Here is a 23,350-nt window from a genome sequence, read left to right as displayed (position 1 = left end):
AATTAAATGGTCTTTGCAGGAAATCCTTTGAAATCCCTGACAATTTCAATCCCATTGTTGTTATTCAAATATCTTTTTTTAGAATTTGAGGCTTTAGAGGCAGGTTAAAAAAAAAAGGGCTTTCGTTTTCTCTTTTATCAAATAAAGTTTGTTGAGCATCATTAATCTGACTAAAAGTAATCATTAACTTTAATTATTCAAATGGACAAAAACAAATCTCCATTGAGTTCTGTAAAAATTGCAAAAAAAATGTGCTTCATGCCTTCCCTCAATTCTGCTATTCATCATGATTTCTGTGCAAAAAGCCCCTCATAACTAACCGCACTGCGCGTATGTTTGACCACAAAATGTAATTCTGTCATAATTCCATTACGTTTTCTTAAAATATATACTATTTTATGTCTTTATCCAGGCACACAGTTTTCCTTCTATAGCGCATAAAGATGCATTTGAGGTTAATTAGTGACGCTAAAATTGAACATAAGCGTAAGTGTGCGTATTGTTGTGTCCACCATGTACCCTGTCGTGCCCTCAAGTTCCCAGCGGCCTCCATATCGCCATGTCAACGGGTAAAGTGCACCTTTTCTGAAACAAGCAGTCGACCATTTGGGCACAATGTGAACACAATCAATAGGGGGGGGGGGGTTCTGCACATGTGTAATTAGACCAACAACAATGAAAAAAAAAATTGTGCTCCTCACACACTGACTTTAACAATGCTTTGCGAACACGGAGTACTTTAACTTTAACGTCATCTGGATCACATACGGAGGCACATTTTTACATGCTGATAATGAGTGTGCCGAGAAAACCGACGGCCGAAAAGAACTGGGATTTTTTATTTTTTTTTAAACGCTGGACAAATTAATGGGCCGACATGCAAACTACAGTGTTGTAAGCATTTCCTGCATTTCTGTGTTTTACTGCACGTGTGTCTATTGTCTTCAAAACTTCTCAACGTGAAACCTTTCTGAAACGAAAATGCAAAAACAACGCCGCTATCAGTTGATGGTTGTTATATAAACGAGGTCTTAACGGGCCTGTTCAGACCTGGCGTTAACGTACGTTTCGGGTGATCTGATCACAAGTGGCGAGCCCTGAAGACAAGCGCGAACAGACGCCAAAGTGCTTTCACTCAAACTTCTTCCTGAACTGGTCTGGTGATGCAACAGCATGCTGCGCCAATCACTTCCGGGACCGTGGCGCCATCGGCGTCATCAAACGACATCAGTGTGCGCCGCGCCCAAATGTCTTTTTTTGTTAAGCCAGGGCCCTGATGGGACCCTCAGGTGGCCGGTTATGGCCCACGGGCCACATGTTTGCCACATCTTTTATTTTCAGACAATGTCTGGAAATTCTATTGTGACATTTGAGTGTCTTAAATATGCATTGATGGATGCTTATATAGTAAACGTTATAGAGCTAGATATATGTATTTCATTCACACTGTAATGCTGGGAGCCTCTGCATCTGTGTGCTGGCTGCAGTGAGCCTCACACCCAAAGCGCGTCCTCGTCTGACCCCAGCATGCAGGAAGCGCGCTCCAGCTCGCAGCTCGTCTGTTGGACGGACTTTCTCTGACCGGACCGGAGCGTCTCCTTCGTCCTGCGCCAGGCTGATCCCTCTCTCTCTCTCTCACACACACACACACAGAGGGGGACAATATACTCGGCTAAATTTAGTGCGCTGTCTTGGAGTTGTGTGTCCTGGCATGCCCACTGACATCCTGCAGCCCAGCGCCTGCGCTCGTTCACTGCGGCTGACGTCACATCCAGCATGGCGGTCAAGGTGACTCCCGTCAATATTTCTTATCAGAAAATCAGATTTAAGCAGTTCGAAGCGGACTTTGCGTTGCGGGAAAGCTCCCCGGGGCGGACGCACGGGTCGCGTGCATCCGTCTGAGATGACGCGCGCCCCCGTTCTTTTATTATTATCTGTGCATCTTGACATAGACGCATCTCTCCCGGCCTCGCACTGACAGCTGTAATCTCTTTCCTCTGTTGCATTTGTGTGTCTGATAGATTAGATGCGGGTATCTTTCTTTTTCTTTTTCTTTCTTTCTTTGTCGTTTGATGACAGCACGGCGATTTCCACATGCAGGGTGTTGCAGTTGTTTGTCTGTGATCGATCTTCTCAACCGACTGCGAAAAAAAAAGAAAAAGAAAATAATCAAAGCTGAACAGACAGGCTGAACTTCTGCCGTCATCTATAATGTGACTGTGAACTTGCCCACCCCTCCAATGTCATACCTGTCTTTATAGGTGCAAGCGACAAAACGAGGCGACCCCCACGAGTTGAAGGCTATTTTTCTGAAGGTAAGACTCAAACTATTCTGACCTGTAGCTCACCTGGAAACACGCGGACGCGCATATATAAACTGTATTAAAACTTCACTAACACGTTTCAGTCTAGCCGTAATGTCTGTGCTGCTCAAATAGTTCTGCAAAGGTCACATAGACCCTTTGACTAATTTTGGATGGACTGGTGGATTAGTGATTTGCGCTCCCCCTCACAGTGAGGGCGTCCCCTGTTCGATTCCAGCCTCCGGAGTTTGATTCCCTCGTGAGTCCGACTTCTCTCCACTCCAAAACCATCCAAATTGACTGTAAATTTCACTAATGGGTACAGAGGGCGGATGTATTAAACCAGAAGTCTTGCTTTGTTTCTCACTAAATGCCCATGTAGTGTTTGATTTTCATCTTTAGGGAGTCTATTAAAAGAGTAAAACAAACACACAATAAGTTTGTATAACCTTCAGTGACACACTTCCTGTATTAGAGTGCAGTGTATTGGTGTTTACCCACAATAGGTGTTGTTTGGAGTGTAAACACCTCTGATCTCTTGCCCCTGTTCACAGTGCAAGTCGTCTCAATCCACTGTAACGGGCCTCCATAATTTGTAATGCATATTCAGGTGGAAGAGTTAATTACTGGAAGCTCATTCTGACTGCCTGCATAATTTGATTAAGAACTACTCGAGGCCTACTGTGAGGGTGAATAGATACACAATCACGTGGCGGAGGAATGCCGCAAGAAATTGCTCAGAATTAATATTTTCACTTAAAACATTAATTCAGCAGAGTGCATTGAATTGTGGCGCTGAAAAACACTTGGCGTGGAGGTTCTCCTCCCACACTCGTGCTCTGTTCATCTCACGCTCTCTCTATCTGAACTTGGCGCAGGCCCATGAGTGTGCCCTTTCTGTTGCCAGTTCATGCGGCGCTTGTGTTTCCAGAGCTATGTCGGTTCCCAGCTTGAAACCTAAACCGGGCTCTATAAATGACCCAACGTCTTAAAGCCAACCGAGAGCTCAGGTTTAGCAAGATGGTGCCTTAGATGTTTTTTTTTTTTTATAAAGGCAAGTAGTCTTTGGCAAGTAGGTTTGGCGGTTGATGCTTTTTATTTCGTGTTGCTGGGTTTCACATGAAATCGGATACAATATTATCATGAGGCAACAATTCATACTGTTGTAATGCTTATTATTCTATATAATTCTAAGTACAGTGTGCACTGTGTCCATAAATGTTTGCTGTATCATGTCTTGTATTTTTCTCATAAGATTATAATAGCTGATGAATGGGTGTGTGGTCACAAAGTTTCAGTTGAGACTGTTTATCCATCCATCTTCTTTATCACTTCATCTGAGCTGACTGAGCGAAGTCAGTGCGCACCCTGCTCACGTCACCAGCCCTAAAAAACAACTGGGACCCGACAGTTAAAACTCAAACACACAGAAAAGCCAATCACGCGCACTCAAATCCACACCTTGGGGACATTTTATGATCATCAATTCACCTTACATGCATATTTTTAGACTGTGGGGGGATCATTAAGCACATTTTCGTTATTTTTAGAAATAATTGGTGATATCCATTCTTGCTTTTATGTGCCGCTAAATATTTATCAGATCAATATGAATTGTGTGTGTTGTTTCAGGACTAAATGATTGTGTCTGATCCTGCTCGTCTGCTCTAAAAAAAACAACCCAAAAAGCACACCAAATGATATAAATAGATTGAAAGAGGTTGATGCTGTCTCGTACTTCAGGCGTGGAAGATAGAAAAAGCAACAACGGTGTATAGCAGTTTTAAAAAAAATTAGCTCGCAAATTCTTAATCAACGTCTCCCTGCATTTTAAAATCCAAACCATTTACACATTATTGTCGTCTCATCTTTGCAGTATGCCAGCGTGGTGGAGGATGGAGAGCGTTACATGACCCCCAGGGACTTTGTGCAGACTTACCTGGGTCTGCACACACAGCCGCTACATAATCCCAAAACTGTGGACTTGATAGCCGGAGTCGCTGATACCACCAAAGATGGGTGAGTGAATGAACGCAAGACGTTTTAACACCTTATCAGAATATATGTACACTTCTTTTTTTTTTATAGAGTCATCCAACTCGCTGTCACAATTAACTGTTCCTATTAGGATTAATATTCTGTTTTGTCCAAAGTGGTCCACAACTGTCTCGTATATTAAATACATATTTTATAGCTTTTCGATTGTCTCTGGATTCGCTCTGTGACGACACAGAGGATGGGAAGTTTGGACGGATGGATTATTGCACAGTATCAAATATAACCTCGGCAACAGCCCTTTGAGAAAGTCTGTGTATTTTAAGTCAGATTTATTTATTTGACTACGTACCTGTTTCATCACGTGGCTCCATTCCACCGGTTCACTGAAACCAAACGGTACAACATGCCAAAGACGCCGTTAATGATTGATAGCGGTTGATCCTTTACTGAGTCAATAGACATCTTATCAGTTCATTTTACACCAATACCAGATCCACTGATAAGATAGATGACAATGTGTTTGCTGTACCTCACCACAGTTGCACATATCATTCCTTGTAGATCGACTCTGATATTTTTCACAATGACGCAAAAAAAGTGCCTTCTGGCACATCAGATGTATATATTTCTTATTTTTTTAAGCACATTTGCGATTTCTTGTTGGTTTCTTGCTTAAAAGATTAGAAATAAAGCTTAATGATGTGGTTCCTTGATAATGGTGAATGTAGTTTCTTTGGGGGGGGGGGGTATTCAAACATCCTTTAAATTCTCTGCATAGCCTAAAAATATGGCTTTTAAATTTTGCATGAACACCAGACTGTGTGATCAAAAGCACCACATCAACTACTAAATGTACATCCACGTCAAATTATTTTCCTTGCTGATGTTTCCACAGTCAAGCATGAAATTTGAAGCTTAGCAAAAAAAAAGTTATTTCGTATTACATTTCATATTACATATTTTCCTCTATTCAGTTCATTTCAAAGCAGAGATCCCACATAGAGAAGTTTTTTTTTTTTTTTTTTTTTTTGGTACTTTTGTCAGAGATAAGTATGATCTTTATTCAGGAAGGACTTTTTCCTTTCTTGTCCAAACAGATTGATCTCTGTCCAGGAGTTTCTGGCCTTTGAGTCGGTTCTGTGTGCCCCGGATGCCCTTTTTATAGTTGCCTTTCAGTTGTTTGACAAGACCGGCACAGGGAACATCTCATTTGGTATGTACATGCTTGTTCCGTGTTCCCCACCTCTGTTCCTCTGGAGTGTCTGCCATCTGTGTTCTATATGTTTCCCAGCTTCAAAACACCCTGTTAACATGAACGGCTCCTTGTCAGACTAGATTTTGGTGACGGTCTATTATTCGAAACACGTTGAAACGGGCCGACAACGTCTGAATCATGCATGGGACCTGAAAGATCAGAAACATATATTTTAATGTCCTCACGCAGTTTTAAATGTGGTATATTCAGTATCGTTTGATTTTTAATTTTTTTTTATTAGAATAACACAGTTTGGTTAAATGTGTTGACTGCATGTGTCTAATAGATTTTTTTACCAGAGCATTTATTGTCAGTTTTAGGGTTCAGGAGCTTGTCGAGTACTACATGTGGCGGCAGTGTGGAGTGATAAAGTCTCGTCTCTGGGCAGGACAGCAGGGAGTTGTGAGAGACATCGCATTATATCCAGCTCCGTCTAACTCACAGAGAAATGAATCCAGTCTGTCATAAAACCAAAAGACTCTTTCAAAGAAGCTGCCGCAATGCTCTCTCTGTGCGCAAAAGGGCCCACATAAAGGCGACAGGAATTGAGAGGAGTTCTTGTACAGAAAATTTCCTGGAAGAACTCACAGCCCTCAAAAACGTGAAAGGCGTGTGGGGCTGTCAAACAGCCTCTTCAGCTCCGCCATCCAAATTGACTTTTTCCTCCGCTTTAACGAGGTTCTCTGCAAATGAAATGAGACGTGAGATGGATATTACGACTGCACCATGCATGCCTCCCCCCCCCGGCCGACCCCCCCTGTGGTTTGTCATCGCTCTCTCTCCCCCGTGTGCCACTCTTCCAGAGAATGTTCGCGACATCTTCGGCCAGACTACAGTTCATCACCACATCCCCTTCAACTGGGAATGTGATTTCATCAGGCTGCACTTCGGCCACGAAAGAAACAAGAACCTCAGCTACACAGAGTTCACTCAGTTTCTGCAGGTACATACTTTGTAATCCGGGTTTTATTTCACGGCGGCTTGGATGCATGATGTTGGGAATGAGACTTTAGAATCAGAAGATGCCACCGTCTCAAAACAAAGCGCCACCCCAGATCACCTTTAAAAGAACATACAATATGTTTTTTTTTAATAAGCTTAACACTGTGGATCTGAGAATATAACATTGTTCTTTGTAAATGTAATAGAGGCAAATTAAAACTATGAGATTAGGGTTAGTGCCAAACGACAGGTGTAATAGTTGCATTAAAAGCCTGTTGATGACATGAGAAAACTGATGCTTTTTAAACTGGAAAACTAAAACGTACTACTTAGTGTGGGGTAAAACTGAAAGGAAAAAACAGGACGGAGGTGTCAAACTGGCAACCAAACTGTACTTGTCTTACGTTGCAGCGACGTCTACTGAAGAGTAGATCATTTTCTCACCTCAGCTCGTCGTGTATTGTCACGTCACTTTGAACCATTGGGTGGTGGTTGAGTCCAGTTGACTTTATCCTGGGTCCAGCAAGACAAAACGAGGACGTGCATGTCCACCCTTGTTTACGGAACAATAAAGACGGTGATGGCTGATTCCTGCATTTGCAGGAATCTAAAGAAATGCTCGGTCTTGCTGAGGACGGATGGGAAGTTGCAGCCGCCCGGTGAACAAAAAGCAGCGTTATGTAAATTTTACTCACGGCATTTGTCTACTGCTGAAAAACCTCTAAATCCCGTATGTAAAAATGACACTCCGTTGTCTCAGTATCAACACATTTCTACCTAGAATGTTATTTACATTACGTTTCACTTGGGGCGGAGTGAGGATTGATAAGTATTTTCAATCAAACATCTGCCTTACAATTGAACAATTTGCCTTTCAGCAGACGTTTGTTGTGCACAGAAATGCCACGCGACACAGTATGAAACATATTGGCAGCATACAGATTGGAGTTTTCCTCTAAAAAGCATGCGCATCGATAAACGCGAAGCCGTTCACCCCGCGGCGAGGCATTGCCATCCCGCTGAGGAAGAAATGGGAGGCGACACAAAGTGAACCGCGTGTCGTACATGATCTCTTAGAATAATTGAACGGGATAGAAAGTGCTGAGATGCATCCTTTTACCGTTTCATTTCCTCCGCCGCACTGGTGATTTTGCGGTCGCTCCGTGTGCCATAATGGCGCCTAACATTGTTGTTGCACTTTATTGGTGGCGGCAAGTGTGTCACTGAGACGTTTCTGCTGTTAGAGGAGCCACAGTGCAGTGAAGAAACCAGTTTTTCGGGGGGGTGGGGGGTTGAGGGTTGTGGTTTCGGGCAGAGGCTGGGTGGTCTGAGAGTTATTCAGGCTGCGCACTGTCCCCACTTCAGTGTGGGATCCCTCAAAGCTTCTCCTGGTTCACTCAAACGTCCCACAGCGACTCCAAAGATACTGAGTAGGATTCAATTTACATATATCTTATTATATTTAACATTTTCTCTTAGGTCTATTAAATCACTTGTAATGTGAGTTACTTGAAATGCAAACAACACAAGTTGTCGTCTGTGTGTTACTCGCTCAGGACCGGAGATGATGGGTCAGTGAGCGGAGGGGAAGGCGGGGTTTTTGGACAAGTGCAGTGTCCGCGAGGTGGCAGATATAAAGTGTCATCACCGGCTTTCAACAATATAATCAGCAAACATTGTGAGAATTAACCTTCGGCAAGAATCCACTGATTAGCTTATCAGAAGCGTGAAGGAGCCGTTCGATATGGCGGTTGACGCCGTCCCACAATCCTCTGGTTATACTCGATGAGCTTTAACAAGAGACACTGACCCGGGGTCAGCCTCCCCGCCCCCCCCCACTGCATCCCCTGCTGATTGCATGGTTGTCATATTGAATCATCCTGTTGCCGACACACCTGCCGGCCATCTCGCCGGCCGGCTGGGCTCGGCTCTGGGAACAGACTTCTCGGGACATGGTTTCCATTAGTCTCTGGAGAGACAGTGGGTGATTACAAAAGCCGGCGTCTGACACTGTCACATCTGATGACTCTCAACATCTGTCCACCACTGATATCATTACGCTTTCTTCCTCCCAAAGTTCCATCTCCACAGTCGACGCGTAATGCGATGCCCCTCGTTACAGGAAAACACTCTTCGCCTCTCTCTTTTTTTTTGCCAGCTAACGGCTTGACCTTCTCTCCGTGTTGCCGCAGGAGCTGCAGTTGGAGCACGCTCGCCAGGCGTTTGCACAAAAAGACAAGAACAAAAGTGGCACCATCACTGCCTTGGACTTCAGCGACATTATGGCCACCATCAGGCACCACATGCTGACTCCATTTGTAGAAGAGAACCTAGTTTCAGTGAGTTGTGGGAAAAAAAAAAAAAAAAAAGTTCTCCACTAGTTGTCAACAGTAAGTTTTTTTAACATCTGTGTGAGTAATTTCTGTCTTGAAGATCTGATGTTATCTAATGCTTGTTATGAAATTCTTAAATGGCCTTGTGCTTATTTCCATGAACTCTAAACTCTTTGCGAGCTCGTTTGCTGCATGAGAAAAATCTCTCCTTCTGCTTTCAGCAACTCGTCACAACGGGTGACCGAGTCTTTGCTGTCTGGGCTTCTCTGATGGAGAAGTTATTAGCTGAAGAGTTCAGGCAGAGAAAGTCGGTTTCTTCTTTTTAAATCTCTTCTTTAAACTGACTTATGTCCTATAGATTTTTTATAGAATTTTGATACTTTTACCGTGAAGTGCTGTGTAACTCCAGTTTTGAAAAAAAATGTCATGTTTCGGTAAAGACAGATGATGAAATATTTTTTTTAGTTTTAGTCTCGCTAATCTGTAAGCTTATACATCATGAAGACTCAGAACTCAAACTCAAAAAGAAGTGCAATATCACCGCTGCCTGACTGAGCATATTTATTAAGTCTTACTTCATGGATATCATATCTCTGTTGGGTATTTTATACAAAATTGAATTCATATTTTTACATGTATGTATATTTACATATACATGCATATTTTTCACTGCATAGTTTGATACTTTATCTACACATTATTGCACTATATTTAAGCTATTTTTAGATAAGGATTGTAATTGTAATTGTAATTGTTTTGCACCATTCAGTGGAAAACTGATTCATTTTGGTCATAATGATAATAAAGACATTAATTCATTTATTCATTCAGAATCATAAAGCAAATATCTCCAAACATGTTTTGTAAGATTTTTTCCCCCCAGTTTTTGTATACAGAGGAAATCATTTTCACAATAAAATAGGTTTTAACCTGTTTAGTTTATGTGTTGTGACTGTAGAAATAGCTTAGAAGACAACTACAGGTGCACCAGTAAATAAAAGTTGTCATTGACGTTTTTACCAACCTGGTGGAAGAAGGATATAAAGGGACATGATGGATAATCCACAATCCTACAATCCTGGAGGAATGACAGCTTTTGGATCTCTCTGTAGGCTGCGGGAGGCAGCACCTCCCACATGGTGAGCTTCTCCTACTTCAACGCCTTCAACGCTCTCCTCAACAACATGGAGCTGATTCGCAAGATTTACAGCACCTTCGCCGGCACCCACCGAGACACCCTCGTCACCAAAGGTACCTCCCGAGCATTTTCCCGAAAACGCTGACGTTGATGCATTTCGTCTGTGATGTAGACATTGTGGCCGCTGGATCACGCTTGGACTCTTTTGACAGAGTGCTGTGAGTGAGCACACAGGGAACATTTACTGTAGCACTAAGTCACCAAGGTAAATGAACATTTTTGACGTGGTAATCAGATCACCTCCCCCTTTACATGTATCCCTGAGTAAATACTGTCAGCCACATCTGCTCCTAATTGTGTTTCCCATTGAGATGCACACTTTGCACTTCTGCTTTCTCCCCATGACTTTCCTCCTTGTAGAAATAGACTTTTGGGCAAATAGTATTTGCAAATAACATGACGTTATTTTATCACAGGATCTATCGGAGATCATTGAATTTAAAGCGAGCACTCGCGCGAAAGCTTGGCAGTCGAGTGTATCGTTGCGGCCTTCAACGACAACGAGCCTCAAATCTGACAGGAAGGTCTTTGTTGGGGGATGTGAATCACTTACTCTTTCCCCTTCTTCAACGTCTACCATTAGGTTTCCTTTTAGAAAGACCACCCGATGGCAATGGAGCTTCTCAGCGGGCACCAGTAAAGAACTGAATATAAAGCACATATAAAAGAGTGATGCAGGGTGCTGCTGAGAGAAAGCATGCTCAGTCTGCAATGCTCCGGGAAAAGGCGATAAAGCTCATGCAGAGCTACTTAAATGGTTCTTTTTTTTTCTTCTTTTTTTTTTTTGTAATCTTTCTAAATATACTGTTGATCAGCAGACATCCACACTGAAGCGACAACGACACAACAAATATTTGCAAATACTATATAATAGAAGTCTGATGTAGTGAAGACCCCGATGTGTTTAACGTCTCAGTCCAATGTTTGAACGTTCGGTGCTCTGAATCTTTTCCCATTAGCGAGATCTGATTGCGTCTTTCTTCTCTGTGAATCGCAGAGGAGTTTGTTCACGTCGCAAACAAGTTTGGACAAATCACTCCCATGGAGATCGACATCCTCTACCAGCTTGTTGGCCTCCACTCTCACTCCGGGTAAGATCCCGCGTTCCTCTGCCTTGAACACTGTCTATTCAGCCTATTTAATCCAGAAACAGAAACATGGCGTCTGCTGCCATTGGAAAAGATCCCAAATCAAATGATAGTCTTATGATTTCAAACTTTTTTTCATGTATATGTTTACCCCCGTTTGTCTGATTAATTGGTGGAACTATATTATTGCATCTTGTTGTGTAACAAACGCGTAATTACGACTGGTTTCCTTTTATTTATAAATTTTTTACAGTGTGGCAGCATTTTATTAACCAAAATCAGACTTGGGCATATTTGTGTTGAATATGGTTAAAAAAAATGTTTTTTTAAATTAATGAAGATAGAACGTGAACCACAATTAACCTGTATTCCAAAGTTTTCTCAACTCCACTTTCACTGGTGCCCTCACTCAGACGGTTCTTCAGATCCATTTCCACAACATTTATACAATCCCTTCTTGTTTATTTATTTATTTTTTAATTAATTCCAGTATGGCTTGAGTAAATATGTTACAGCTCTGTTTATTGGCTGTAAAGATGCAGTTATTGCACAGTCAGTTTTAACAGCGGTGGCTCCACTGGCTTGTTTACAAGACAAACATAAAACACGGATGCAGACTTTATGATATGTCGGGCCAGCAGGGAATATCATGGTCTCAAACATTTTCGTTACAAAAAAAAAAAAACCAACAAAAAAACACTTTCATTTACTCGCTAGGCCACAGGCGTTCATCCAGCTTTGTTTGTCTGTTGTTTATAAAAGCCTAAATTAAAGTTGCTGTAACTTGAAGTTATGTGGCCGTAAAAAAAAAAGGTTGGTGGAAAATCTTACATCACCGACCGCTTCTCCAAGTCGACGCGGGGCTTTTTTCCCCCCCCCCTAATTCCCCCTCCTCCCTCCTCTGGTGTTGAAGGCGGCTGAACCATGCAGACATTGAGAGGATAGCGCCGCTGGAGGAAGGAGACATGCCATACCACCTCGCAGAGAACCACAGACAGGTAGCCTGAGTGACTCCTTTAATACGCCTCACATCCTCCTGCCTTTCATCAAAGCCCGTTCCTCTTCTCCCTCTTCCTCTTACACAAAAAGAAAAAAAAAAAAAAAAAAAGGAGGGAGAGAATGTTCAGTCAGTGAATTAGCGGAGTGCCCGTGTTTTTCTTCCCTTGTGAAGTGCATTTCTTAAACTCCCACATAAAAGTACACCAATTATAGCCATAGAAGAGGAATAGATTGTTGCGTTGCACCTCTCCATGAAAGGCTCTCCCTCTTTTATTCAGTATAGTTGCACATACACATCAGCCGCAATCACACATCTGAGACGCTAATAAGAGGCTTTTTTATCAGTGTGGGGCTCAAGGAGTTTTAGGAGCCTTTAGCAAACTCTGCTAATGGCAGCAGGGGAGTGGGAGTCAAGGTGGATATGGGAGAACAAAATAGTTCCTGCCTCCACCGGATGACACGGCTCCGTATCAGGCTGTGGTCAGAGCTTTTAGGCCACTCGTGCTCCTGGGACTCGTACTCAGAGGTCTGGAATCTGATTCTTTTTTTTTTGAGGGTGGGGGGGGGGTGCAATTCTCAGACCTGCCCTTTAGTGGAAGTAGGCTAATTGTTTAAACCCTTTGATCAAGACCTCGATCTTGTTAGCATGCAACCCTCGGTCGAAGCATCTGGGAAGAGGGAAAGAGTGATCTGCTCGGCTCCCTCCTCATCTGGTCTGGGAGAAGTTACTCACAACCCACGACCTGCACTCCACACACACACACACGGACTTAACCGGTGTCTCACTTGGATCTGTGTAATATTCATGTAGATTCTTATCTGAACATGGAAAAAGGGGTTGTGGGGCTAATCTGTTCCCGTTGCACCGCCGTGAAAACAAAAGCGCTCCGCTTTGGACATCAAACACCGATTCAGAGATCAAGTGGATAAGAGAGAAATTACATTTTGCAGTGAAAATAAAAGTAGACCTTTAGCTTTTAGCCTCCCACATCTAGCATATGTAGAAATCCCGGCCACAGGTTCATATAGTCATTGAGGCTTTCCTGAGCTCCTCCGTCTGTGACATTTAATACCGCATGCTGATGAATCAGATGTTATATTACATGTCCACATTCCAGCCCCTTCCTCCATCGTTGAGTGCTTCATAGCATTTTTCCTTTCCACAATGTATCTGGTTCACTACAGTTTAATAGCCGGCCGATTCATGGTTTGCGTTCTGACCCCCCCCCCCCCCCTCCCTGCCTCCCGTCTTTCTCCAGATTCATTTGACCACTGGTGTCTTTTTCTTCTATACAGCACGAAACGTCTCGGTCCGTCTGGCTCCAGGTTGCAGAGTCTGCCTACAGGTTTACTCTGGGCTCAATCGCCGGAGGTGAGTGACATGTCTGCCGCAGAGCCCCCGGCCCGCCCGAGGGGTAACCCTAGCCGGCCGGCTGGCGCGTTGAGGCCCCGGGGCCCGGCCATTGTGCTGCAAGGAGAAGGGCTGTGATGTGAGGCTCCGGCATTGTGCTGCCGTGCCACCGGTGGCTCCAGGCTGTCGTTGGGAGTCGGAGCTTTGGAATGACACAAATCTTCCGGAACCGCACTCTCTGGAATCTCCCCCTCTAATTACACTGAAGGGAACTGATACAAGGAACCTCTGACATAACCGCCCCGCTGATAGCAGCCCCGCGCCGACTCCGCGTGTGTGTGCGCTCTTCTCCCAACAGGCCAAGGCTTATCAGTCGTCATTCACCACCGGCCAATTCAAGCCGGGGTCAGGGAGCGATGTAGATCGCGAGACATACGGTGAACCCTCCGTGTCTCTGTTGGTGCTAATGAGCGGCTTCTCGCTCCTCTGCTGAACCGGGCGGTTTGCGTGTTTGAAACAAAGTCGCCTCAGCAAGCTCTTGATGTCGGACAAGATTTGACAAGTTTACAGCAGGGGATTAGTGCAAGTTTGTTAAGCAATGCTTCTGCTCTCGTAACAGCTTCCTCACTGCCAGACTCCTCCAAATCGAACCGCAGTACACAAGTACAACTCATTACACATCATGGCCCAAACATAGATGGGCCATAGGACAGTGCACAATATGTTAATTAAAGCCAAAGTGATTATCGAGGCGGATCATTAGAAAATAATTAAATTGATACAAATTAGCATTGGTTTTGTCCAGAACTTCATGTTTAGCACCTCTCAAGAGGGAATGTTCATGCACTGCAGTCGTCTATAACTTTGTATTAATTCAAAACTGAATAAAGCTGGACAGTGACTAAAATTATTAAACATCAGTGCACGGTAATGAAAATGCAGTTTGATCAGCTTATATTGCAGTGGTTCTGTGTACAAAACCTAAACCGCTTCAAACCATCACCACATAATAGCAGAACGATTGTATTCATCCACTTACAACTGCAGTGACACGTTAAAGTTATTGCTGTGTCGTACAAAATGATTTGTGGTGAATTTAGTGAAAGATTTCAGACATTTTAACAGTATTCAATTAACCAGACACTTGATGGCACTATTATTTAATATTGCCCTTCGTGCAGGCTCCTTTCACTGCTCAGGACGCTCTTGCATGAATAATATTTCTCAAGGAAATTGTTTTGCAGCTCCAGTTGCAGTTTCGTTTCAAATTGTAGAGTGACAACTTGTACATTTCTTCCTGAATCTAATGGGCACCCCGTGTAGCCCTACACATAGTTTTGAATATATTGTGTAAGAAAACAATCGAATGTATTTGTTTTCATGTATTCCTTTTTTTTGTTTAAGCCACCGGGGCCACTGCTGTCTACCCCATCGACTTGGTGAAGACGCGCATGCAGAACCAGCGCTCCACAGGCTCCTTCGTAGGAGAGCTGATGTACAAGAGCAGCTTTGACTGTGCAAAGAAAGTGCTGCGTTACGAGGGCTTCTTTGGATTCTACAGAGGTAATCCGCCACAGATTCTTTTTTTATTTTGTCGTAGCATGTGGGGGTCTCTCGCAAAACAAACCCTTCCGATGGGAACAGCGTCAGGACTTGCGAGCGAGTTAATATCGGGGAACACGGAGCGCTAATTGATACCAGCAACCTTTGCCCTCCGCGCTCAGGAGTGAATAAAGCAACACCCCGGGGGTCACGTTTTCAGCATCTCGATACCTGGGAGAGCCCCCCCCCCCCCCAAGGAAAATGACCAGCAGTATTCATGTAGCAGCGGTGTCTGATCTGCCTCAGTCTGAGTGGTGATAATGGTGCTGAAGGCTTGTGATATACAACACTCTCCCCCTCAGGCGTTTCATATGAAGGAAGTCAAGACTGCCATCTACTGCTACCTCCACTGCTGCAGCGCTTTGTTGCTCTGATCTGCTTCCCTCTGCCCCCCCCCCTCTCTCTCCTCTCTCCTCTTGCACATGATAAGAGGGGTGATTGACTCGGAGACAGACACGCTCGGCTGTTTTCTGGCTGCATACCAGCAGCAGTCACTCAGCAGCTCCTTCAGAAGTTTATCTGGCCTGATGAAGGACAGACGGTGAAACAGTATGGCGGTTATCGCCACTGTAGCACCCCAGTCTCCCCCTTCGATCTTGTCCGTGACCACACAGCTCTCTCTGTTCCCCACCAACAGTGGGATCAAACCTCAACGACGCCGACGCGCAGCGGCAGTGGCGTATTTTTTTTTTGGGGGGGGGGGGACTTTTGTTCAATTTCAATGGGACCTTTGTGTCGTGGTGCATCAGATATATCAGCCACTGCCTGTAAATATTTATGGGTTTGTTTTACGCGCACAAGAACTCCCACTGCTTATATTGTTCTTGCTGTCAGGGGGATGTATTCAGTCAGCGACGATAAAAATGTGCATTCATTTAAAGACAGATTTTCGTCCGTCTATTTCAGGTATTCTAATAGTATCTATGAATAATATTTTGCAGGTCTCCTCCCGCAGCTCATTGGCGTTGCACCGGAGAAAGCTATCAAACTCACGGCAAGTCATTCGCCTGTGTAGCTCCCGAGTGTTCGAAAAAAAAAAAAAAAAGTTGCCATGAATGAAAAACATGCATAGACGAAAGGCACTCTTCGCAATCAAGATGGGAATGCGACGCACAAGTTAACAATAATGCCCCGCTATCAGGGCTGGGATTGTGTCTCATCTGGATTACTTTCTCATGTATTCTTCCCCATTTTTACTTTTTTTTTTTTTTTTTTTTTGCAGATGAATGATTTTGTCAGGGACAAGTTCACCACACAAGATGGTACCATCCCTCTTGCTGCAGAGATTCTTGCTGGTGGATGTGTAAGTGTTACTTTAGTCATCCTTTAAACTCGGTGCAGAGACTGAAAGCCATGGGGGGGGGGGACCTAAAAGATGAAGATGACCAAAAATGCACAATGTTTATTCTAAACAACTTGTTGCAATGTTCAGTCTTTTGTTATGTGTTATATTGTGCACCATCTATTCATCCATCTGCACTGAGGGACAGACCCTCACATTCACATCTATAGGCAATTTAGGGTCACCAGTTAAACTTGCATACATGTTTTCTTTTTTTTTGGGGGGGGGGGGGGGGGGGACTGTAGGAGAAAACTTTGACAAAAGGAAAAACATGCTAACCACCCACACAGAAATGCTTCGTCTGCAAACCACTGCTGCATATTCAATAATCATCCGAATGTCAATGAGGCATTCACATGCTTCAGTTAAGTGACTGTATCAATATTTTCCCACGAATAGACATTCTATACTGTATATCAGTATCCTGTAACTAGCATGAATCACAATTGGAAAAAAACGGAGGTAAAACAAAACTATAACCCGTACAATTGAAAGTACACAGTAGATATTGCAAGATATATATCTCTATATTTTACAAGTCATGAGGTGATGAATAGATCCACATTATAGATCAATTCTGAGTGAGTGGAGCTTTACTATGTTTTCAAGCAGTTTGTAATGAAACATGACGTCATAAGCTCATGACATGCATTTATATAGTTCTTTTAACTTAAGAAACATTAAAATAACTGGGAAATGAAATCTTTAAACCCCTAAGGTATTGCTGAATTATACTGCTATACTTGAGTGAAATATCTTGCAAAGTGTAAATCTGAACAAAATTGCACATTCCACCCAAAAAAGATTTGTACCAGGGGTCTGCAACCTATGGCTCTTCAGTCCCTCTGTAGCAGCTCCCTGAAACCTCCAGGCAGATTCTATGGAAATAAACATTTTGTTTCATTTTCATTTTATGTGCATACCAAACCGTTTCTTTTTAAAATGGTCTAAAAACTGATAAAATGGCTTAACATTGCTAATATAGCTAAAACCATTAGGTAATGCTCAGCGGCTATAAAAAGCTACAATGGCTAAAAGAGTTCAGATGAATAAAATGGCTAAAGAAGCAAAAATCCACCAAAAAAAGTAAAGTATATCTAAATAGTAATTATTAAATGTCATGAATGGTTTTTTTCTCTCCTTCTTTTCAGATCATTAGCATGTTTTGTGGCTCCAGACAAATTAATTTGTTAGAAAGTCACACAAACTCTTGGCCTGTACGTTATGGAGCACGACTGTCCGACATCACATTGTGAATGTTTAAAAATAGATATTATCAGTTGTGGTGGCGTCTGCATACAGATTTTTATATTTTGTAAGATAAATTGATTAATCGGGTGTATTATCTGTGAATACCAGGTGCTTTGTTAACGCAGTGGGACCAAACACTATGGTATTTAATCACAATTAGTTTTACTGTACTACAATGTTTCTATGAATTTATTCTTTTTAGGTTAGAAAAAAAAAACAGAAACAAAGAAAATGCTCTCTTCAACTAATATGGTCACTTGCACTTTAAAAGGTTAAAGTAGAAAATCCCCATCGCAGACATATAGACATGTACAAACAACCAGTTAAGTGCAAGTGTACCGTATTTAGCTCCTTATGTTGTTGTGCTGTCCGAACAAAAGACCCACAAACATCGTGTGTTAGTGGATTATTCTAATAAGTTTGCAAGCATTTGCGTGTTTGTGAATCTTTCACTTTTGATTTGTAATTACGGTGAATTATGCCGCCTTGGTAATATTGTCGTCATTTATCAAACATTTTATGTCACTTGAATTTTCCCATGCTTTATTTGTCACAATATTTTCATGTTTAATAATGACTCATTTAATTATTGTTATTATTCGTCTCGTCACGTCAGCTCATTACAATTTAGTTCAAATATAAAACCTTAGATTCCAAATCCAGAAAAATTGCCAAATATGTGTGTGTGTTTCCTTTTTTTTGTGTGTGTTCAACTCTTGGCTTGCTTGCAACATTGTCACATGTTTTGAGTACACGTCGGATTAAAAAAGATACAATTCCATCACTCCACATCTCCGCCGGCTGTGTTGAAACGAAACAGGCGGGCTGAGGAGCAGAGGAGCGGAGGAGCGGGGTCCTGCGGGGTCACGACCTCTGTCAGGGTGTAATTGGAGGAAGAGGCCCTGGAGGGTCCTGGATGGAGCAGGGCGCAGCTCACTGTGATTGAGTTTGACATGGCGGTACATACCTGAGGCGTGGACGGCGTACAGGTCCGCACACAAGACAATGAGGACGCTTTTCACGCCATACTGTTAACAACACTTTTCACGCCGCTCCTCATATTGTTTTACGGAAGCTAAAATTCAGTTTGATTTGACGAATCGGGGGGGGGGGAAAGACGCCTTCCGCTAAGTGCAGAAGATAAAAGAGGGAATGAGTGCATCCATCTTCAGAGCAGCGGATATTCCCCATCCTGAAACGACTAGAATGGGCCGGAGCTTTTTTTAGACCTTCGCTCGGATGTTTACAGATAAGACCCCTGCCCTGAATGTCACCAGCGGCCATCCTGGGGCCTTGATTACATTTTTTTTGGAAGGGTGATAAATGTGCCCGAGTCAGAGGGTGCCGTGCCTCGGGGGCACCCCCGTCCCGGACCCTGAGCCGTCCGGGTGATTCAGCGCTCCTCCCCTGGGAACGGGCTGTGAATTGGGGAAGTGTGCGGGGCGAGGCCAGGCTGGGCCGCTCACCCTGCCACAGGAGGCGCCTCGGGGGAGATGAGGGGAGCAGAGGGCTGGTGCCCCCGGGGTCACAGCCTCACAACCATGAGCCGGGGACTTCTCGCTGCTCTGTCGTGACCCCAGTTGTTCTTCCATCAATGCCGGCTTTTTCCTCCTCATGTCAAGGCCACTCTGACAGGATTGGAGCTGAATGAGGACAAAGAAAAGTGTCTTTTGTGCTGATGTTTACTGAGACAATTAAAAAAAAAAAAAAAAAAATACTGCTTACCCACAGTTAGCATTTTCACCCGGGGTTCGCCTCTCGGCTGTGTCACCTCATCACGGGAACTCTAGACATAGAAATCTCCACCTCTGTGCACAAACTCTATACAAGCGATATCTGTATGTAACTGCTGCATTCCGCTCCTGTTGCATCCTGCAGGCTGGAGGCTCCCAGGTGATTTTCACCAATCCTCTGGAGATCGTTAAGATCCGTCTGCAGGTGGCCGGAGAGATCACTACAGGCCCCAGGGTCAGTGCCCTGAATGTTGTGAGGGACCTGGGCTTCTTCGGCCTCTACAAGGTAGGTCAGCACCTCTGCAGCACCATGACGTCTGCGGCATCAACCTCTGTTAGCTGTCATACAAGGGCAGCGAAACAACACCAGCAGCACCGGCTGTTTATTTATAGTTCACTTCAGCGTCTGCACCTTGGAAGTTTAAGAGGTATTGCTCCAACAAAGTTAGCCTCACTAATTTTTGATAACCTGGCTGTAATTTTGCTGGTTTGGTTTTTACAAGAGTTGGCAACAAAGATCATGCATATAAAGTTTTCAGTGAATATTTGTGCCGGACAAAGGGTTTGCTAGTGCAATCCTTAAAATTAGTTGTTACTTTAATAACACTGTAATTTAACAAGGAAGTAAGATTAGTGTGTTTCACGAGTGGCGGCTGCACCGTCCAGGGGAAAGCCACAACCTCGACAGACCCTCATAAACTCCATGGTCACGGATAATCCAGTGGGTTTTCATCTGGTAATTAAGTCGACAATAGAGTCAAGTTATAGTTTTTAGTCCAGCATGGATCATGCCATCACTGCTGCTGATTCAGGTTACGTTGATTTCTCACGCCAGCTGTGCGCGGATGTGAATTCAAGGTCCCTGAATGTGATCAACACTACAGCCGGAGTTACTATAACCTAAAATGAGATTCTCGTGTCCATGAGTATGGTAGATATGTCAATGTACACGCAAACCTTACCACATACATAAACACAATGTTGTTGTTTTTTAATCAATTATGTCTCGAGAGCTGAAGAATAAATAAGAAAAATGCATTTACCTGATAAATCTATTCAAAGTATGCGTTTAGTAAAAATACATGTACTTTATTTCCACTCCTTTATTTTAATACAAGTTTGTTTAATCCCTGTAATGATGCACAGATGAAGTACTACTGTATTCAGGCGGACAGTTGGATGTGTACATAGACATAATGGAGCTCAGCAACAGAAATTTAGAAGCTCAAACATTGCTTTGATGACTGTTTGCCATTTTCCAAAACAGTGTTAAATAGTCAAACGGAGCTGCGGCCAACAAGCAACAGTAAATTAGCGAGGGATTATTCTGTGCTACTGCTCCTCTTCCAGATCCTTGTGGCTTTTACTTGCAGCTTGAGTCATGTGTTCATACTCCATATTTTAATGAGGGACAGACAGTGTGGCTTGTTTAAAAAAAGACAAAATGACTTCCTTGTTTTGTAAGGAGCTTCAGTGTGTGTGTGTGTGTGTGCAGAGCGCTGCAGCTCGGCCTGGAGCTCTTCGACTCCGTCGTCTACACTTAACCACGCTGTATGTCGAATACATCGGCTCCTTAATCCTCAAGACAAACCCGCTCAACCGCCGCCACCACCATGTATCAGCTCGCTTTCGCGGTACAGAGTCTTAAAGTGATCTCCGCTCTTCCCTCAGGGAGCCAAAGCTTGCTTCCTGCGTGACATCCCCTTCTCCGCCATCTACTTCCCTGTGTATGCCCACACGAAGACAAAGATGGCAGATGAGGACGGAAGGCTGGGGCCGCTGCAGCTGCTCACAGCTGGAGCCATCGCAGGTAACACACATCTGGGAAGCTCGGACATCCAAAGCAAATAGCATGGCGTGTTGTTACAAAGCGACGGGTCGCAGTTCCTGCACCCCCCCCCCCCCCCCCCCCCCCACCCCAAAACAAAATGTGCATCGGCTTTCTTTTTTTTCCCCCCTCCATCAATCCGGCGTGCGTCTGTTTGCCCATATAATCGATGGTGTCACACCCTGAAGGTATAACCATTTTCATTCTCTGCATGATGCAGCAGTGGGGATATCAGACAGTGACACCATCGGTGCATAGCGAAAGCTCTTCATTATGCGTTCTGTGCACAAACAAGGTGTGCCGGCGGCTTCACTGGTGACCCCTGCCGATGTCATCAAGACCAGGCTCCAGGTGGCGGCGCGCGCAGGCCAGACAACGTACAACGGAGTCATCGACTGCTTCAGGAAGATCCTCAAGGAGGAAGGCTTCAGAGCTTTTTGGAAAGGCGCAGGAGGTAACACACACACACACACACACACACACAAGCTTCACAAGTGGAAATGGAAGTTGTCAGCTGTGAGAGTCTAGAACAGGGTGTCAAACGTGTGACTGGTGAGTTGAAACCAGCCCCTCCAGGGTCCATTCTGGTCTGTGACATTGCAAAAATATTCAAACAAAAGTCATTTCAGGCTGTTTGTGTCAGATTTTATCGGGAAACTTTTTCAGATTGTGCTCGTACGTCTTTGCAATTAAACTCAGGGAAGAATTCCAAGCTGTCAATATTTTTGATGTTATTAAGGATTTTTTTGTGTGTGACCTCAGTACTGCTATATTAGGAGCTTTACCATCAACGCTGTACTGTGAGAGTAAGCATACCGTTTACTCTGAAATCTGCTAAATGCCGCGAAAGTAAGAATTCCACTGGATTTGGCACCAATAGCCACTTTTAAAACGTAACATTTTCATATTGAACTTCTGTCACAACCTCTTTGCACTGAAACTAAATGGACATTTATTTTTAAATTCTTTAAAAGGATATGCTGCATTTTACTGGTTGGGCCTATGAGAAACTGAGATTCGACTTTGCCATTGAACTAAATTGATTCTTAATACGACTGCACTTGAAACACGCTGTTGGACAATGTTAAGTAGCACTTAGTGGGTTACGGTGGGATGGGGGGAGCGAGTTGCTTTAGGTTCCTTTTATCCCCCCCCCAATTTCTGTTTGCGTTACTTTTGCGGTTCATATCCACTAATGCTGTGCTTGACAATTAAAACATTTGAATAAAAGAATGTAATATCACCACTACATTGTGTGCTTCACAATTTCCATTCTCAATACCCCGCTCTAAATGCATCACCGTCTTCCCATCAGCTCGCGTCTTCAGATCGTCACCACAGTTCGGCGTGACCCTGGTGACCTATGAGCTCCTCCAGAGATGGTTCGACGTTGACTTTGGAGGACAGTAAGTGCCTATAAACATGTTGTCGTGGTAACGAATACCTCCCCGACCTCAAAACGTGCATCCGATTCTGACCCCGCTTTCTCCCCAGTCGCCCTGCCGGCTCCCAGCCGACTCCCAAACCCAAGGCCGCCGCCGACTTGCCTTCTGTAACCGCCGACCACGTGGGCGGCTACCACCTGGCCGCTGCCACCTTCGCTGGGGTGGAGAGAAAGTTTGGTTTGCACCTGCCCAAGTTCAAGCCTTCTGGAGGGGTGACAGTCGAAGTGGCCGAGTCCAAAATGGAGCCTCAGGCCTCGTAAAATGGCCCGTCAGGAACCGCGAGGGCTGCAAAAGCTCGCACGCTTCCTCCTTAACGGTTTCACCAAACCATCGCCTCGGTGCGTCTGAGCGATTGTCTTATTGAAAATGCTGCATGAGTATGGCTTTATTGCGTCTTTGCATTGCTTGCACAATATTCTTGTACATTTTGTACTTCTCTATGGAGGGACATTATGGCATTACAAAAGGATTGTTACTGCAGTTTTTTTTTTTCTGGTGTGCAATAGCTTTGGTGTGCATGTGTCAGTTACCTGTAAAAGACACAAGGATGTACAGATATTTCCAAAGTATTTATTTTGAAATCATTACCAGGGGACATGGGAAATAATTTAAATGTATTTATTGTATTTTATTGAAATAAATCATTCAAACTGTTGGTTTCTACTGTGAACAGTACATTCCC

At 43.8% G+C, this 23,350-nt stretch overlaps 1 protein-coding gene across 1 annotated transcript; it reads left to right on the top strand.

The window, feature by feature from the left end:
* Window positions 1–1,640: 1,640 nt before the first annotated feature.
* Window positions 1,641–23,323, top strand: LOC308131300 (electrogenic aspartate/glutamate antiporter SLC25A12, mitochondrial-like). Its single transcript, XM_080497986.1, has 18 exons — window positions 1,641–1,788; window positions 2,262–2,315; window positions 4,180–4,322; window positions 5,399–5,514; window positions 6,360–6,499; window positions 8,691–8,837; window positions 9,944–10,082; window positions 11,027–11,120; window positions 12,031–12,115; window positions 13,413–13,488; window positions 14,872–15,030; window positions 16,011–16,063; window positions 16,292–16,372; window positions 19,541–19,681; window positions 21,067–21,205; window positions 21,519–21,677; window positions 22,539–22,629; window positions 22,718–23,323. The coding sequence occupies exons 1-18, from the start codon at window positions 1,777–1,779 to the stop codon at window positions 22,926–22,928; spliced, it is 2,040 nt and encodes a 679-aa protein (XP_080354112.1). The 5' UTR covers window positions 1,641–1,776; the 3' UTR covers window positions 22,929–23,323.
* Window positions 23,324–23,350: the final 27 nt, after the last annotated feature.

The sequence above is a fragment of the Blennius ocellaris genome (genome assembly GCF_963422515.1).
Source record: "Blennius ocellaris genome assembly, chromosome: 6".
Lineage (NCBI taxonomy): Eukaryota > Metazoa > Chordata > Actinopteri > Blenniiformes > Blenniidae > Blennius > Blennius ocellaris.
Note: the sequence above shows the minus strand (reverse complement) of the source record. Positions and strands in the feature narration are given on the sequence as shown.

Coding starts and splice junctions, on each gene's coding strand:
- LOC308131300 (XM_080497986.1), top strand. Junction 13,489..14,871: donor TCTGGGCTCAATCGCCGGAG/GTGAGTGACATG, acceptor TTTTTGTTTAAG/CCACCGGGGCCACTGCTGTC. Junction 16,064..16,291: donor AGAAAGCTATCAAACTCACG/GCAAGTCATTCG, acceptor TTTTTTTTGCAG/ATGAATGATTTTGTCAGGGA.